Source organism: Xiphophorus couchianus, chromosome 19 (genome assembly GCF_001444195.1).
Source record: "Xiphophorus couchianus chromosome 19, X_couchianus-1.0, whole genome shotgun sequence".
NCBI classification, from domain to species: Eukaryota; Metazoa; Chordata; class Actinopteri; order Cyprinodontiformes; family Poeciliidae; genus Xiphophorus; species Xiphophorus couchianus.
Genome location: NC_040246.1, coordinates 6337176 through 6353863, shown reverse-complemented (window position 1 = coordinate 6353863; position 16688 = coordinate 6337176). Strand labels below are relative to the sequence as shown.

Below are 16688 nucleotides of genomic sequence, written 5' to 3'. Positions count from 1 at the left end.
ACCAAACTATCATGACCCGTAATTTTTCGGGTTTCCTCTTGTCCCTCTAATATTTTAAACTTGGCTTTATATCTAATGACTAAAGTCTTCCCATTACATCCATCATCTTCTCCTCCTAATATTTTGTACATGACATTGTCGGCCCAGCATCCGTTAATGAATGCATGTGTGAGTAAACTCTGCCTAGTGCCTGAAGCAGAAATAAATATGAAATCAGTCGCTAACCTCACCCAGATAAATATACACACAGTAGACAGCCAGTTTCATAGAGTGAATGCGGGGGTGTGCGTGGGTGTGTGTGGGGGTTTTGGGGGTGTGTGTGTTAAGGAAGCTGTCATGTTCACACTATTTAGCTGCTCTTAAAGACGAGAATAAACAGTTCCAGTTAAGTGAATCCATCAAGACATACATGGATGCTCACACAAACCCACGCAGAACAATTTGTGTGGACTAATTAAGTCCTTGAGGACGACATGTGTGCATCTCAAGTGTGTATTCCACAGTTAGGTGACAGTTGTTGCTGGACAGCTGACCCCTCAATATTTCCTGTTCAGTACTTATATGATCAATGCCGTGAAGGCTAGTGTCTCATTTATTTCTGTTGTAGTGGGATTGGATTGGGTCCGAGTGGCGAGCATAGGACAGGATTGGGAAATTTAGCACTCAAAACACACATTGCTTTCCGTCTTTCCTCCAGTAATCTTCCATTATTTCTTCAGTTATCTTTTCCTCTGCTTATCTCCCCGTCCCCAGGTTTGCACAGGGGGAAGCATTTGCTTTAGTACCTCAGTATCAGCAAAGTACAATAAAAAAAATCACAATTAATACTTCAACGTTTTTACCAGCGTTGCACTAAAAAGCAGTTTGTATAACGAGCTCACCTGTTGTGAAGATCCAGCAGGTGTTTGCTAATTGATGTGGGCTAGTCTGAAGGATCTGAGTAGGAGTGTTACGGGGGAAGAGTGCTTTGTGAGGCAGAAATTCGTAAGCCACGAAACTCCTTGAAGATGCCGCTTGGTACCCCCAGGCATTTTGCTCAACTGAATGGTTGCCACGGCAGATTTCTCAAACATGCATGAAAGAATCCAGGTATGTTTTTGATGAGAGAGTAACATTATAACACGCTGTAAAGCTGAAAAAAAGTTGACCTTACATAGTACTGCCATTTAAATGGCAGTACTATGCAGGTGGGCTGCATGACGCAGCTGCTTACTGCGTCATGAGTTCTGCAGGATCCAACTAATGAACCTTTTATTTGATCCAGCAAATAGTTGAAAATCTAAAACATGTGGAACACTGACTCCTGAAGAATGGAGTTGGACACCCCTGAGCTGAAGACTTTAATAAACACATTTTACTTCAATCATGTTTCTATGTGCAGCAGTTAGCCAAAGGGCTAGACTCATACTGGGATTGTACTCTCTGTTTTGATATGGCTTGTTGATAAGTCAGCTGGCAGCATATTTCAACCCAGTTCCATTGTCCAGTTGTGACAAAATGCATTTACAAGCTTGTCGTATTTTATAAACTAAGCTCTTATGAACATGTTTATAAATATCTGTCCGGTTCAAGGTTGCAAAGGAGATTACATGAAAGCAACAATTAGGAAGCTGCAGCAGCTAACTCACTCTCTCTTTCTTTGTGAACGACATCACAAATACCCCAAATCATTTAGTTGTTTTGGAGATAGACTCACAGATACATTAGCTAAAAAGAAAAAGAATGTAATGTAAATTCTCATGAAAAAGGCTGTTTGTATGTGTGTGTGTTTTTTATTTTTATTTTTTAAAACAGCTACACAAAAACTCAATGTTACAGCTTGGAACACATCTTACATTACATACAGTATGTATGGACTGTATGTAACAGAATTTTCACCTTACTACATGACTGGATTGAAATAAGTGTAATACTTGACCATTTTAAGATTTATTTGTCATTGTCATCAACAGATTACAACGAGATTGAGATTTGCTCGACTCGAGTTAAAATCCAGGTTATGTGTATATACATAATATACAATTATTTTACTTTGAGTTAACATTTGCTGGAAATCTCTTTTAAATTAGCAATATATAAATTGATTGAATAGAACTTAAGTGGATGAATCACTGAGCTGTGTCCCATTGTAGTATTTCTTTAATTGGACTTTGTGACAGTTTTAGCTAGAGCTTAACAACCTTAAGAGCCAAAAATAACCCAAACACAAGTTGATTTCTTCAATGAGCAATAAAAAGGTAATGGCTAATGTAAAACATATCAGTTCCGTTTGAATTTTTTGTGTCTTTTTCTCTTTAGTCATTCCTCAATGTGCCGTTGACTCACCGGCTCTCTGCATCCTTCTTAAAGGGAACAGTTTGTGCCAGAGTTTGTTTTCATGTCACCTGAGCGCAGCAGAGTACTAAATCCTGGATGTTTGAAGGATCGGACTCCCCACACCAATCTCACTGTCTTCACCGCTAAACTGGTCTCAGGCCCAGGCAGAGCGGGGCCGGGAAGGCCGGGTTACACCATCTGTCAGTCAGACAGGAAAAGAGCACACAGCTGCTTGGCGGCATCTGTTGGGGCTCACAGTTAAATACACACACATATCGCTTTATACAGAGATAAATGAGTTCATAGACGCATTGCTGCAATTGATAAGGTTGAGATCAAGAAGCGCTAGAGGTATAATTTAGTGATAAAACAGGGATCAGGGGAATACTGGAACATATTTGCAGTTTATTATGAGTTGTGGGCCGTTTCCCGCTGCAACATAAGATTCAGATGAGGGTAGGAAAAGAAGATAAGTTTGTGAGTGTGTGTAGCTGTGTGTGGGATCGGTATGCGACCTTGGCTTCGGTATGGCATCCAGTTGTTCCGAAGAATTCAGGACGGTGTACAGGGAGTTACCCAAAACATAAGGTGACTCACTTATTTTTCTGGGTTTATTTCCATAGATGAGCACGCTCTCACAACTCCTCTATTAGTCTTGTGAGAATAGAAACCTTCACCTTCAGGTAGAAAAAATGCATTAAAAAACAGAATAACATTAAACTCTGGAAATTGAGTTAGGATCAAATATTAAATTCATTTAAAAAAAACCCCCAAAAACATTTGTTTTTACTGTCAAAAACCTAAATAGGCCTCTGTATCACTAGAGGGGGCTAGATTTCCAGCTTGTGTTGCCCTGAAAGAGATCCGCACAACTGTACTTTACCTTAATTTCTCTGCTATTATAGTCAGTTGCTGTCCATGTGTTTGAATTATGTTTGCTACAAGAACTTATTGAAAAAGTCCAGAAGAATCTCCTGTCTCGCTTCATTAAGGCTTCAGATTGGTATCGCCTTAAATGACTTCCCAGCTTTAGTTAGGGAAAATACATTTTTGCCACCTTGTTACTGTATTGGCAACTAACAGACAGTTTTTGCTGTCTGTCATTTTATGAAAACATTAAAATGACATTATTTGCTATTTTACCTGGTCACAGGTAAAATGGCAAATCATGCTTTTTACTGTTACCTCTGGTAAAATTGTGTGACAATTCAAAATTCAGTCAGGGGAATTAAATACATTTTTACCAAAATCACTGGTGATACAGAGATTGTTCCCCTAACAATCATAAATTTAACACAGATAAACTCGCCACTAGGCTGGAGGAGACCCCATGTTTGTCTTGCCACCACATGAATATAAGGGAGGAGAAAAACGTTTTATTAAATGTCCTATAAGAGAAGTGCAGAAAAGAGAGGCCTCTTTTTGGTCACCAAGCGTCCAAAGCCACCCTTAGATTGATGAAGTGTTGCAAGAAAAAAAACAACCTTTTTTGTCCTGTTATTACAAACATGTTGGATTTTCAGAGACTTTAACTGGACTGCAGGTGGGTTTAACCATCCCATTATGTAAGGCGGGGGACTCGTGATGCTGTGGATCTGTTGCTCTGTTGTCCTGAATGGACGTCATTGTCAGAATGTGTGCCATTGTGAACGCTGAATTACACCGAGATTCAAATAAGTCCAGTCAGGAGCTGATAAGCCTCTTCACAAACAGTTTTCTGTCTAGAATCTTTAAGTAGCTTTTCTGTTTTTATGACATTTTTTTATTTTTATATTTTTATAATCTCACTAATACATAGCTTTCACTCATGATCTGAGTAACAACTTCCACACTGAAGAGTGGTGTTATAGCTGTGCTTACATCGACTATGTTAGTGCGCAAATTGGAATTATGAAAAAAATCAGGTTTTTCAATAAAAAGTTACTGAGCTAGGATGAGGTGATTTTTCAGCTATATTGAAATCGATGTATTTTGCAAAATTGCATTTTAAACGCTCTCTCCATCACACGAGTCATGTGATCCATAACCGGATGTTACTACTGACGGAAAATACGAAAAGGAGGACAAGAGCGATAGGAGGATGATGGTGAGGCATGTTTTTTAATGACTTATTGCGGGAACAAATTTATTCATGTGTGGTTTTGATTGTGTTTCCTATTTAACAGAAACACTTCAGTTGCAAAATTTTGTTTTTTCGACATTAGCAGAGTATCGAGTAAGTTTTGCGTACATTTGAAATGGAAACACAGCTTTTTTTTGGTCGTTTGTCAAACATTCCTCTTGCCTAGTTCCCATTCACTGTTGGGATAGGCTCCAGTATCAACACTATCCTAAGCAGGGTTAAATTGTGTGTTGGTCTGACATGTTTGCTTTAGTCACCCTTTCCTGCATCCCTGCATCTCTAAAGTCAGGCCCCACCATAGAACATCCCTCACTGACGCACCATTCAAAGATCTTTGTAGAGTTGAGGTTTTAGACCGCAGCCCTTCCTGTGAACATGTCACTCTGGTAGCTTCTCTGGATCAGGTCTGTGCTCTCCAGAGCTTCAGCAATAGCTTTCCCCACCTTCACTCTCCCAGCATTTTGTTGCAGGAGCAAAGCTTTTAGAACCCAAGAACAGATCGATCTTACTGACCAACTTTCTCACTGATCCTTTGTTGCCAAGGTTCGGTCACAGGACTTTAAATCTCAACTCTCCATCACCAAAACGGGCTTCGGAGAGAACATCAGGCAGTACAGCATTGAGGTTTGAGGCCATGTTTCCTACCTGCTTTCACAGGCCTTCTTGTGATGCCGAATAAAGAAACCTGGCACTTTTTCAACATGACACGCCACTTGCTGGCAACAAAAGAGGAGACTTAACACACATTAGGCTTAATTTTGCCAATTAGTTCAGCTAAATGTGTGAGGGTATGCACGAGTGATTGTAAATGTATTTGTAGTATGCTAAAGGATGCATGTAGTAAAAAGGAATGCTAATGTGGACCGTTCAATTTCACATTGTTTAATTCATCAACTACCTAACAGAGAATAATTATTTTCAGCTTAAGTGACAACTGAGAGCAGATTTTGGTGTTCAAAAGGTTCAGGTAAATATCTAAAGGCCCTCTTTAACTACTCCCTGTGAGGAATAAACTTTTTCTCGACAGCTGCTTCTCCCGCTGATTCATCACTTCATCTCGAATTACGTCTATGAAAATATTTCAGCTTACTTCTCCCGCAGTTTAAAGAGAAGCTTCCTGTCTGCTGTAGAATTATTTCAATCACTTTGAGTTGTAACTTCCTACTGGCTAACTTTAGTCCCGAGCAGAAACTGAAGAGGACCCAGTTCCTGCAAAACATAACTCACTGATATACAACATGTTTGCAGCCCCTGACCCACCCACCGCCCCAACGCTCAGGACAGACAGTTCGGTGCATGTTTGTGCACGCGCGTGTGTGTATTACCAGACCCCGACATGGCTCATGTTTCTCACCGCAGCTTGTCAGAGCCCAGCTTGGAGCAGGCGGCACCAGTCAGGCTACATCTAATGCACACATCCAAAGCTGACATGGGGACAGCTGACAGGTTTCTACCCAGAACAGAAGCTGTGTTTTGGGGTTGCAGCTGCAGATAAACGAGCATGCTACCATGTTGCTTCGAACCTTTTTGTGGTACGGGACGCCTGAGGAAAGCCTCCTTACTCAGATTCATTAATGGAATACCGCTCTACAGAACACAGCTTTTAAACTTTGTCTGGTCAAGGGGAGTGCATAGGACATAGCTTTTTGAAGTGTAAGTAGTTGCCAAAGGAGATATTGACGGATTGTATGGCTGTTTTGGCTCCTGAGTAAGCTCTTCCGTTACAGTTACAGTTACAGGAAGTAGTTTAATTTCTGGGCAAGCCACTTCATCTGTAGCCGCATCAGTGGTCGTATCTCATAGAGGAGTAGCGAGCGTCGGCCTCCACCATGATGATCAAGGAGGACAAAGAGGCTTCGTTACGGCGGGACCCTGACCTGAGGGGGGAGCTGGCTTTTCTGGCCAGGGGGTGTGACTTTGTCCTGCCCTCACGGTTCAAAAAGAGGCTCAAGTCTTTCCAACAGCAACAGGTCAGTCGGTTCAGCAGTCAGCATAAACACCGCGCAAGTGTGGTAGTGCAAAGAGAATGCATGGAGGTTGGACTGTCATCCATTTAATCGTTTGTTCATCACATAAAAGACAGACCTGGTGGTGCATTAAAGACACACAGATACAGTAGTCGCGTCTTGTTGCTCTTAGACACAGAGTTACATGCCATGGACGGCAAAACTATTTTGAGACAGGTATTGGTGGTGTATTTATAGTGCAGGGGGTTGCAGGAATAGAGCGATAGAATGAACACTTTGAAGGGAAGCACAGCTCCAGCTGTCCTGCTCAATACAGACGGGACGGAGGCCCAACAGAGGACTCCACTGAGGTCTGCCTGGAGATTTCATAAGCAGCAGAGTCAGTAACACTGTGAAATCTGTATCTTTTCATTCCACCCTGGTGCAACATGTTCTCTTACCACCAGTATGAGGACTAAAAGACCTAGTGTGAACTAGGTCTTTTACTCATAAATTAAATCTTAAATAATGCTGTCCTAAGAACTGCTCTGCTTAAGTTTGGCAGGCAAACAGTGAATAAAATGGGTTTTCTTGATTAAACTTTTGTGAGGCAATAGATACCCAATAATTAGGGTACCTATTGCCTCGGTCAGTTTAGTCTGTTAATGTTTTTTCCTCTTATTCATATTGAAATGTTCACAGATGTACACAGAAGAACACTGTTGTACCAGATAACAAAGGAATTCCAACATATTCTCTAACTTTTATGTAGTGTTTATTGAACTCAAAAGTGGTGTTGCATTTATAGACTGTAAATGATGGGAGTTCTTAGTTTATCCATTTAATAAGTCAATCAGTTGATTTAATTACATACATTTTTTTCAGTATTTGCCCTGCTGATCACACACGAATGCCAATCTCTGGAGGACCGACAAATTTTTGACTGATTAGTGCAGGTCTGCGTTTTCACGTTGGCTCCTAAAAATTACCTTCATTTTCACAGCTGTCTGTTTTCTATTGCTTTGTTGGAGTTTGAGAATTTGCAGTCAGGAAATGTCTGCCCTGCATTATGTTGACTTCTGCAGTGTTGCACCACTTGGAACTGTTCCTGCCAACACCACAGTTAAAATGTTTTGCAGTGACTAACTGATTGCCAGACAAGTTTGTTACATATTTAATATTATTCACTGGGAATTTCCATGTGTGTCACAGGCCTGAGGTGGTTGTGTTTTCTTACGATCCACCTACGCTTTCGCTTCAGGAAGCTAATTCCTGCCTCAATGTGGTGTTACTTTTCAAAGACTCTAGTTTTTCACTAAAAAGATCCAAAAATATGAACACCACATGTGACATGCACAGAGTCCCAACCCTTTGTCCCCGTGCCTGATTTCCTCTTAATCGCCATAGCTCCAGCCCAAACTGGAAAAGAAGCCAGGAACACCTCCTCCAGCGCCGCCCGCAACCACAGCTTCTCCGCCCCCCACGCCACGTTCGCCAAGCCCTCCTCCAGCGCCGGAGGTCATCACTCCCCTTCCTCCTGCCGTTAACATTCCCAGGTTCTACTACCCTCGTGGGCTCCCTGCCCTGGGCCCGACTGCCAACCACGACGCAACCATCGCTGCCATAGAGACGGCCTTCGCCGAGTTTGAGGAGGAGAAGGCTGACATTTATGAGATGGGCAAGATAGCAAAGGTCAGCAGTTATATGCGGTTTAAGTTATGCTGCTTTATGGAAGAAAAAAGCAACAAAAAAAAAAAAGATAGACCTTGAGCTATTTTCCAAAGAAGAAAGGGAAAATATTTTTGTTTTAAGGTCAGGGGTCAGCAACTTTTACAACTCAAAAACTCCATTTTGGTCATGGTTCTACTAAATATAAATTGTCTAGAGCTGCAAAATCTACACAACCCTTTCAAAAACATGTCAACAAATTTCTACCGGATGTTAGAAAAAAACCAAAAAACTGAGTATTTAATTCCACTTGTATGGAAAATGAAGAAAAAAAAACCCCAGTTAGTTTATGACCTAATAAAACGGTAAACAAAAAAAGTAAGTTCTAGCACGATTGTTGTAATTCTCTTATGGAAATTCTGCGAAATTGCATAATAATAGAAAATTGCCTTTTTCATTATTTTTTTAGTAGTAAGAAGTAATTTAATAATAAAACCTAATATTCTTTGCCATTCTCGGTGGCTTAAGAGCCACTGTGGAGGCCCTACCGCTGTATTAGGTCGTAGAAACATACCGTAAAAGACTTCCTGTTGTTTATTGCAGCTAGTTATCCTGAATTTTCGCTGAATTAAAATATTGTATTTCATTACTTCTACTTAACAATTATTCACAACCTTTACTCTATGTTATACTATTTATATGACTTTATTTGGGCCAAAAAAACGTGTTTTGTTGTACAGTAGTGACTGTTTTGTCTGTGTCTCTGTTCAGGTGTGTGGATGTCCGCTTTACTGGAAGGCAGCCATGTTCTACGCTGCTGGTGGTGAGAGGACGGGCTTTGTGTCGGTTCACTCATTTGTTGCAACATGGAGGAAGTAAGGATGCCCGGTTTTAGTTCTCCTGTTTTGTTTTTTATCAGAATCCTCCACATTTTGACTCCCCTCAGGTTCTGAAATCAGATCTCCCCAACATACTCCCGTCTTCTCTTCTGCAGGTTGCTATACAGTTGCCATGATGATTCATCGAGGTTTATTTATCTGCTATCTAAACCTGGGCTTACGTACTTGGAACAGGAAGACTTCATTCCTCTTCTCCAAGTAGGTGCCATCTAAACTCTTGCTTGTTACACGGTCTAGTGCTGCGGTGTGTTTCTTTAAAGCATAAAACGTCTCTTCTTTCTGTAACTATTTATCCTTGGTTTTTAGGACATTGTGGACACACACCCTGGACTCACGTTTTTGAAGGATGCCCCTGAATTCCACTCGCGCTACATTACTACGGTAAATGGGCAAAATAATGGAAAGATAAATGAGTTATTATTCAGATTGTGAATCTGAATAATAACTCATTTATTACTCAGATTATAAATGAGTTATTATTTATAATAACTCATTTAAATTGGGGTTAAATTAGAGTTGAATTTTTCACAATTTTTGAGCGAGAAGGTTAGGAGTGGAAATAAATGTGACTAAGAGAGTACTAACGACAATGAGCATTCTGTGAAGAATCCACTCCTTTTACATTTTAAGAACACAATGCGATTGAGATGATGACAGTTATTGGTTATCCTCTAAGTTATGATGTTACGATGTTGTTTCATTTTAATAAAATCCGTTGACTTGCGTTTCTAATACCAGCAAGCTTGTCCTTCGTTGCCAGCAGAGCTGTTCCTGTGAACATCTGCTGTGTAACATTAGAAGGAGCGCGCTCACCACCGCTAACTGGAGCAGCTGCAATACGTGCCTCTGAAGTCGAGGTGTTGCTGCGTCGAAGTGCGGAGAGTTTGTCGGTGTGCCGTGACATCACGGAAACGAAGCCGCCCACAGTCCCATTTGCAGCTGAGACCCCCGGCCTGCCACATGTCCATTTTAAGACCATTCTAGTGCATCAGCTGATCCACTTCTGTAGAAGACATTAGCAGCTCTGGGAGGTTGATTTACCAGGAAATGATTGCTGACCCGCTCTTTGTTGAGCTAAGTGTGACCTGAACCCCTGGTTTAAACTGTGAGCTGATCTCCTGTCCAACTTGGAGTGAGAACCATCTTTAAAGCAACGTTATTTTTCTTTTTTGCATTATTCTCCTTCTAAAGATTTATGTAGATGCTTAATTTTTTTATTATTCCCATCGTTTCATTGTTGAAATCAATCCCCCGGTGAAAGCAAATAAAATTGTAATTTAATGGATATTTTATCTTTTTGGGCCATTCTCTGTTTGCCTAAAAGATTCTCGTACATCATAAGCATCAGCAACAAAAGCACCAACAATAACTGAATATTATATATTATATCCAGCTTGTCCAGCGTTATGCTTACATATCAATTTGAACAGTTTTATGTGTGGATATTGTCTAAGTTCAATATTCAAATGATTCCACAGTTTGTCACACAAAAATATTTTCTAGTTGTTCTGAATTAGCATATTTTAAACTGCGATTCTCCCCTTAACTTATACATTTGCTCCTTAATCTCACACAATTTTTTTATGTTTTCCTCTAATTGTTTTTGACTTTGTAAAGAATTATAGCAGTCTGCAGTTTTCGCCACGTCAATGAACTTTAATGACTTAGATTTTACAAATAGTGAATTTACAGTGAATTTACTCATCTTTCCTCTCTGCCTGCCACAGGTTATCCAGCGGATATTTTATGTGGTGAACCGCTCCTGGACGGGCCGCGTCACCATGACAGAGCTGCGCAGGAGCAACTTCCTGCAGACGCTGGCGCTCCTGGAGGAAGAGGACGACATCAACCAGATCACCGACTACTTCTCCTACGAACACTTCTACGTCATCTACTGCAAGTTCTGGGAGCTGGACACCGACCACGACCTCTACATTGACCCCAAGGACCTGTCGAGATACAATGACCACTGTAAGAACAACTTGAAGTTAAATACAGCGTTCTCTTATGATGTGTCCAATCGCATTTGTTAATTTTTCCTCCCATTATTTTCACCCTTTTGACAGCATCCTCAAACAGAATCATCGACAGGTTGTTTTCCGGTGCTGTAACCCGGTGAGTGAAAGCACACAGAGGAGCTGATTACTTCAACGCGAATGTGGCGATCAATGTGAACGGCTCTGTCTGTTTCGTCTCCAGGGGCAACGCCGTGCAGAGAGAAGGCAGGATGAGCTACGCTGAGTTTGTCTGGTTCCTCTTATCTGAGGAAGACAAGAAAAACCCAACCAGGTATTGCGCAGCTGCTCGGATATCCGTGACTCACCATCTGTTTTACAAGTTCGCAGTCACCCTCAGAAACTCAAACACCGACAACCTGTCTCCCATTTGCCTCGGCAGCATAGAGTACTGGTATCGCTGCATGGACGTCGATGGCGACGGCGTTCTCTCCATGTTTGAGCTGGAATACTTCTATGAGGAGCAGTGCGAGAGGATGGAGAGGATGGGCATCGAACCGCTGCCCTTCCAGGATTTGCTCTGCCAAATGCTTGACTTGGTCAAGCCCGAGAATCCAGGTTAAATATCTTTAACTTTCTTCATCTGAGAGTCACACACTGATTTTGTGCTCGCATTAAACACATGAATGCCTTTCCTCCAGGTAAAATAACCCTGAGCGATCTGAAGCGCTGCCGGATGGCTCACATATTCTTCGACACATTTTTCAATCTGGAGAAATACCTGGACCACGAGCAGAGAGATCCATTTGCAGTGCAAAAGGTGCCAACTTTTATTTCTTATATGTAATAGGATTTCAAGTAAAATCTCAGGAGCAAATGTAACAATAAAAATCTGAATTTTACTAGAGTTGATTGAAATTATTATAAGTAATATAACTGATAATAAATAATAAATATAAGTAAATAAATCTTACAGTATCTACCGGATTAATCTATTCATTATTTACCCTTACATAAATCTTGAAAATTCCTAGGCTGTATTTATTTTGTGGCTGTAGGAAAAAAATTAAATAATGAAAAAAAAATGTGTTTCAGGACATTGACAGCGAAGGTCCAGAGCCATCTGACTGGGATAAATATGCTGCAGAGGAATATGAGATACTGGTAGCAGAGGAAACTGCAAACGAACAGCTCCATGAAGGGTACACCCCATCACTTGTATATAGCACATTTAAAAAGTAATTTATACCCTCTAAACCTTGTCACATTTGGCCACATTACAACCATAAATAAGGGGGATTTTATATAATAGGTCAACACAAAGTATGGGGAAGGAAAACGATTCCTGTTTTTGTTTAAGAAACTCACAAGAAACACAGTTTCCAGTTTGACACAAACATTTTGGGGAACCGGTGGAACAGATCACCACAGTCGGATGAGGAACCTCTCAAAACTCATCATATATTCTCTTTAGCATGGACATGGAAGTGGGAGAAAGTTGATGTTAAGATGGAGCCAAAATAACGGGCAATTCTAGAAGAAAGGCTCTTACAGGTTACACAAGACTCAAGACTGAAGAGGGCCTTCTAGCGGGGAAATGACCCGAACATCCATCCACATCTACAATGTCGCATATATGTGGCTGGATCAAAGCATTTTCAGTGCATATGTTAGAATTAAGATCCAGACCTAATTCCAAAGAGAACACTCTGGTAACACATAAAAATGTATGCTCACAGATCCATCCAGTCTGACCCAGCTTGGGCACATTTTGCTGAAAAGAATGGGCAAGAATGTGAAGCACTGGATGGGGCAGCTAAGCATGTGCAGATATTTAGAAATGATTTGTGGCTGTTATCAAATTGTATGTTCTGCCTCTTCACCACCTAACTTTCCTGTCAATTTACAACTCAACAAAGGCCAGTAGTGCCAAAAAAGAAGATATAACTAAATGCAATTTTTAGATTTTGTATTTCGAGAAAAATTATTTTCCTTCCATTTCACAATCACGATAGACTTTGTGTTGGTCAGTCAAAAAAAAAAATAAAAAAATCCCAATGAGAAAACATGAAAGTTTGTGGTTGTAAAATGACCAAATATCAAAACTCTTCAAATGCATTGTTCATATTAACTACTTAAGATTGAATATTTGCAAGGATAACAGCATGATTTGCATTTTTGTTTGTTTGTTTTCAGGACGTTTGATGACGACTATGAATCTGAGGAGCTTCAGGTCCCAGGAGAGATTGGGAATAAGATGGAAAAACTGGTCATATCCGACCTGTCGGCATAAATCTCTTTTTGTGGAATTGCTCAGCATCTGCGTGTGGGTGAAACATAGGATCTAAATGGAAATAAGGGACTTCCTGGCTCCTCTCAGGAAGGAGTTTATGAATGTGTTTGTGTATGTACACTTCTGTTTTACTGTGTGCTTGGCGTAACTATGCATTCACACACATGGACAGCACAATATCTCTGCTCTTTGATCCATTTGAGAAGACAGACGGTGACAGTGGAGAGAAAAAGAACTGCTTGATAAGCTCGACGGAGACTGGGAGAAAACTACTTAACTGTAAAAACAAACAGAAAAAAAACTTCTTTGTGAATTCTCTACTGACAATCATGCCAAAAGACAATCTGTTTTCTTTTTAAAAAAAAGAGTTTTTACCGTTGCTGTGCCAAATTTAGACCGACGCAGAGAAACTTTAAGCTGAGAGTTCTTTAAAGTTGTTAAAGCCACTGCCACTGAGGATCAACAGCGCCCTCCTCCCTGTGACGTACACACAGACCCGGCCCTCAGGAACATGCTGCGTGTGCAGTTTGTCACTGCGTTTCTGGTGAAGGAAGTTGTTAAGACTCAAGTCCCCTCAGGGAGAGGTCATGTAACAGTTTGGGGACGATCGCAACACTATCTCCTCTCTGTGGCCAGTATGGGCTACTGCATGGATCAGGACGACTGGGTTTTTACTTCCCGTGTTAGTGGTCCGGTCCCCCTCACTGCCGGAGCTGCTCATCCTCTCCCGGACTCCCCCGCCCCCGTTTTAGGTCACGGACTGTAACGTTCAATCCCTGCATTTCAGATGACGTTGAGGAAAGACGCACATGAAAGGAAGTGTGCTGCCAGTCGTATCAAACTCTCTGGTAGGGTTGTCCAAACATTTCCACGTGTCACCTCTGTGATAATGCAAACAGTATATTTTATTTTAGGATATGTGTGTCCCTCCTGCTGGTCTCCTTCAGTATTTTTTTTTCTTTATTTTTACACTTTTATATCTCTAATATGCTAGATCTAACAACTGATGTCTCCTGTCCCCAAGCACAGGCACAGCCCAGTATTAGTTATTAAAATAGGTTAAAGGGTATAAAAAATATTTTTTTTTCTTTACAATTTCATTCACCAAGTTGAACAGCTGTCTATTAAGCATTTTTTTTGTCCAGATGTTGTAAGTTACCATTCACATGTGCGGTAAATAGCGACTAAACTTTATGATTTCCATACTTGTTGTTAGACAAAAACACTTTGCAGTTAAAATTATGAAGTTATTTCATGCTGAACATGCTGTTCTTTTGCTAATATTTCAGCCTACACCATATTGTTAGTAGTTTTTGCCCTATTGAACATAACATACACAATGTACCATAGCTTTTCTGACATCTTGTCACAGTAACTCAAATCACACAGATTGAGGAAAAATCCGTGATAGTGTTCTTTTCTTTTTTTTATTTGATTTTTTTTAAAGGGACGGTTAAACATTTTGAAGTGAAGTTCTATAAAGTTTATCTGGAGTTAAAGTCAGTAAATAACTCTCCTGATTTAATGAAAATCCAGATTAATTGAAACTGGAGGTTGAAACTAGCAACTAGGACCAAATTGAAAATGAAAAAACGTAAGAAGTGTTAAAAACTAAATAGCAGTTTGCGTTAGCTGTTTTCTTCTTGAAACTGTCGTCCTATTTGTATTGGATTGTTTTTTTTTTTACAGACCATTTAGTGAAATTTTACCTAAAAAAATTCAGGTTGAAGGCAGTGAGTAACAATTGTACTTCCTGAATGAAACACACAGTAACAACAGAATTGACCACAATAGTCTGCTTTGGTCTCAGCCCCTCTTGGACTAGCTGTTCGCTTTGCCCTCCAGGACCAACCAATCTAGATTGAAACTAAACAATAATAATAATAACTCCTTCATTTTTTTTTTTTTTTTTAAATACGTTTAAATGACATTATTTACTTAAGCTGCACTCACGGGGACAAGTGCCTGTGTCTACCTAAGCTAGCACCATGTGAAGGCTTACAAATCACTGGGGGAAAAGTGTGTTTTAGGAGCGCTTGTTTGGTGTTGCCATTAAGGTTGTGCTGAATAGCTTTGCACTGCACAGGTCTTGATTATTATCTTTTTAATCAAGAGTAGATTTGGTCTTGTCTCAGATTCACTGCTACATACCTCCTCTTGTTGTACACAGTTTGTATTCAAAGGGATTAAGAGCTGTAAAGATTTACAGCATCTACCTTAAACTCTCCAATTCTGCTTTATACTAATTGTAAATCTATCTTCTGTATTAAACTGTACTTTAACAACTATTATAATATAAGCCATTCGAGCTGTGATAAGCCTGATTATTTTATGACCTGTCATGATTTGTATTGTTGTGCCACTGTGTGGCTTGGGAGGGGGGTGGGGGGTAAATTATGGTAGATGTGTGTTTGTTAGCTTGTTAGATTTGTGGAGTTTTATCACTAGAATTAGATGAAATCCTCCGTTTTCTCCATTCTGACAATCACACAAACGGAAACCTTTAAACTTTCTCTCTCATACACACTCACTCACTCTCTGTATGTAAAAAGAAGAGGGTTGTTATACTCAACATTTCTGTTCTATGCAATGTGTCCCGGTGCTCAAATGTGACGCATCACAAAACGAAAGAAGCCATGCAGGACTTTAGCGTTATATCTCTGTAAGGAGAGAGGCAGGAAGGACTTTTATTGTGACATTCTTCCTCTTGTACAGAGAAGACAGGAGGATGTTCATTGTTGCATATTGTGTTGGCATGCTTTTTGTTCTTTCCTGCTTTCTTACTTGCTGACTTTCTTTCCCTTTTCTTATGCTGCCTTTATCTGAAGTTTATGGTTAAGACATTTTCAATAAAGCTGCTTCATTAATCCTTCTTGTACTTTTGTATTTTCTCCCACACACATGCACACAAAAGGTCTCATGAATTTAGAAAGACATAAAAGTTACACATGGGGTGAATACCCAGACCAATGGAAGATATCTGACAGCACACACAAAAAAATAATCTCAAAAAACAACACATCATATCCTGACCCTGGTGACAAAGTCACAGACATCTACAAGCCTGGAAATTATTACAAAGCCACATCTAAACCTTTGGGTCTTTAGTTAGCAAAGCGCACAGACAGCCATTATCCACAAATAATGATTGAAAACATGGAAAACGGGTGAAAGTTCCGAAGAGTTCTACTAAAAACAATTGAGAAAGATCTAAAGCACTGCAAACCTACAGTTAACATGACGCCACCCATCTGTCAATTATTCTAGGGGTTTTTTTTTTTGTAAGCAACTGACCAATCAGCCGTCAGAGGTTGTCCAGAAGTACACGCCCCTAATCTGGAGGAACTCAACCTCAGTCAACAGAGTTCATCATCGCTAAGCTGCTGCCGTCATAGAGACTTCCGGGAAAGTAGATGAAAATCATGGTCAAACGTTGTCAGTGGGTTACAGGTAATCCCCACAGCCGTGTAGAGGGCGGAATACAATTTA

The 16688-nt window shown here is 40.3% G+C and overlaps 1 protein-coding gene across 3 annotated transcripts in view; it reads left to right on the top strand.

The window, feature by feature from the left end:
* ppp2r3a (protein phosphatase 2, regulatory subunit B'', alpha) overlaps window positions 1-16068 on the top strand; it is a 67009-nt gene extending 50941 nt beyond the window's left edge. For 2 of the 3 annotated variants that reach the window (XM_028000024.1, XM_028000025.1), the window contains exons 3-13: window positions 7792-8076; window positions 8824-8927; window positions 9047-9149; window positions 9258-9332; window positions 10679-10922; window positions 11018-11066; window positions 11151-11240; window positions 11349-11524; window positions 11608-11726; window positions 12002-12108; window positions 13103-16068. In XM_028000024.1, coding sequence (XP_027855825.1) covers window positions 7792-8076; window positions 8824-8927; window positions 9047-9149; window positions 9258-9332; window positions 10679-10922; window positions 11018-11066; window positions 11151-11240; window positions 11349-11524; window positions 11608-11726; window positions 12002-12108; window positions 13103-13199 — 1449 coding nt within the window. In that variant the 3' untranslated portion in view covers window positions 13200-16068. Of the gene's footprint in view, window positions 1-4472; window positions 6409-7791; window positions 8077-8823; window positions 8928-9046; window positions 9150-9257; window positions 9333-10678; window positions 10923-11017; window positions 11067-11150; window positions 11241-11348; window positions 11525-11607; window positions 11727-12001; window positions 12109-13102 lie in introns of those variants that run through there. The other variant, XM_028000026.1, reaches the window with a different exon arrangement.
* Window positions 16069-16688: the final 620 nt, after the last annotated feature.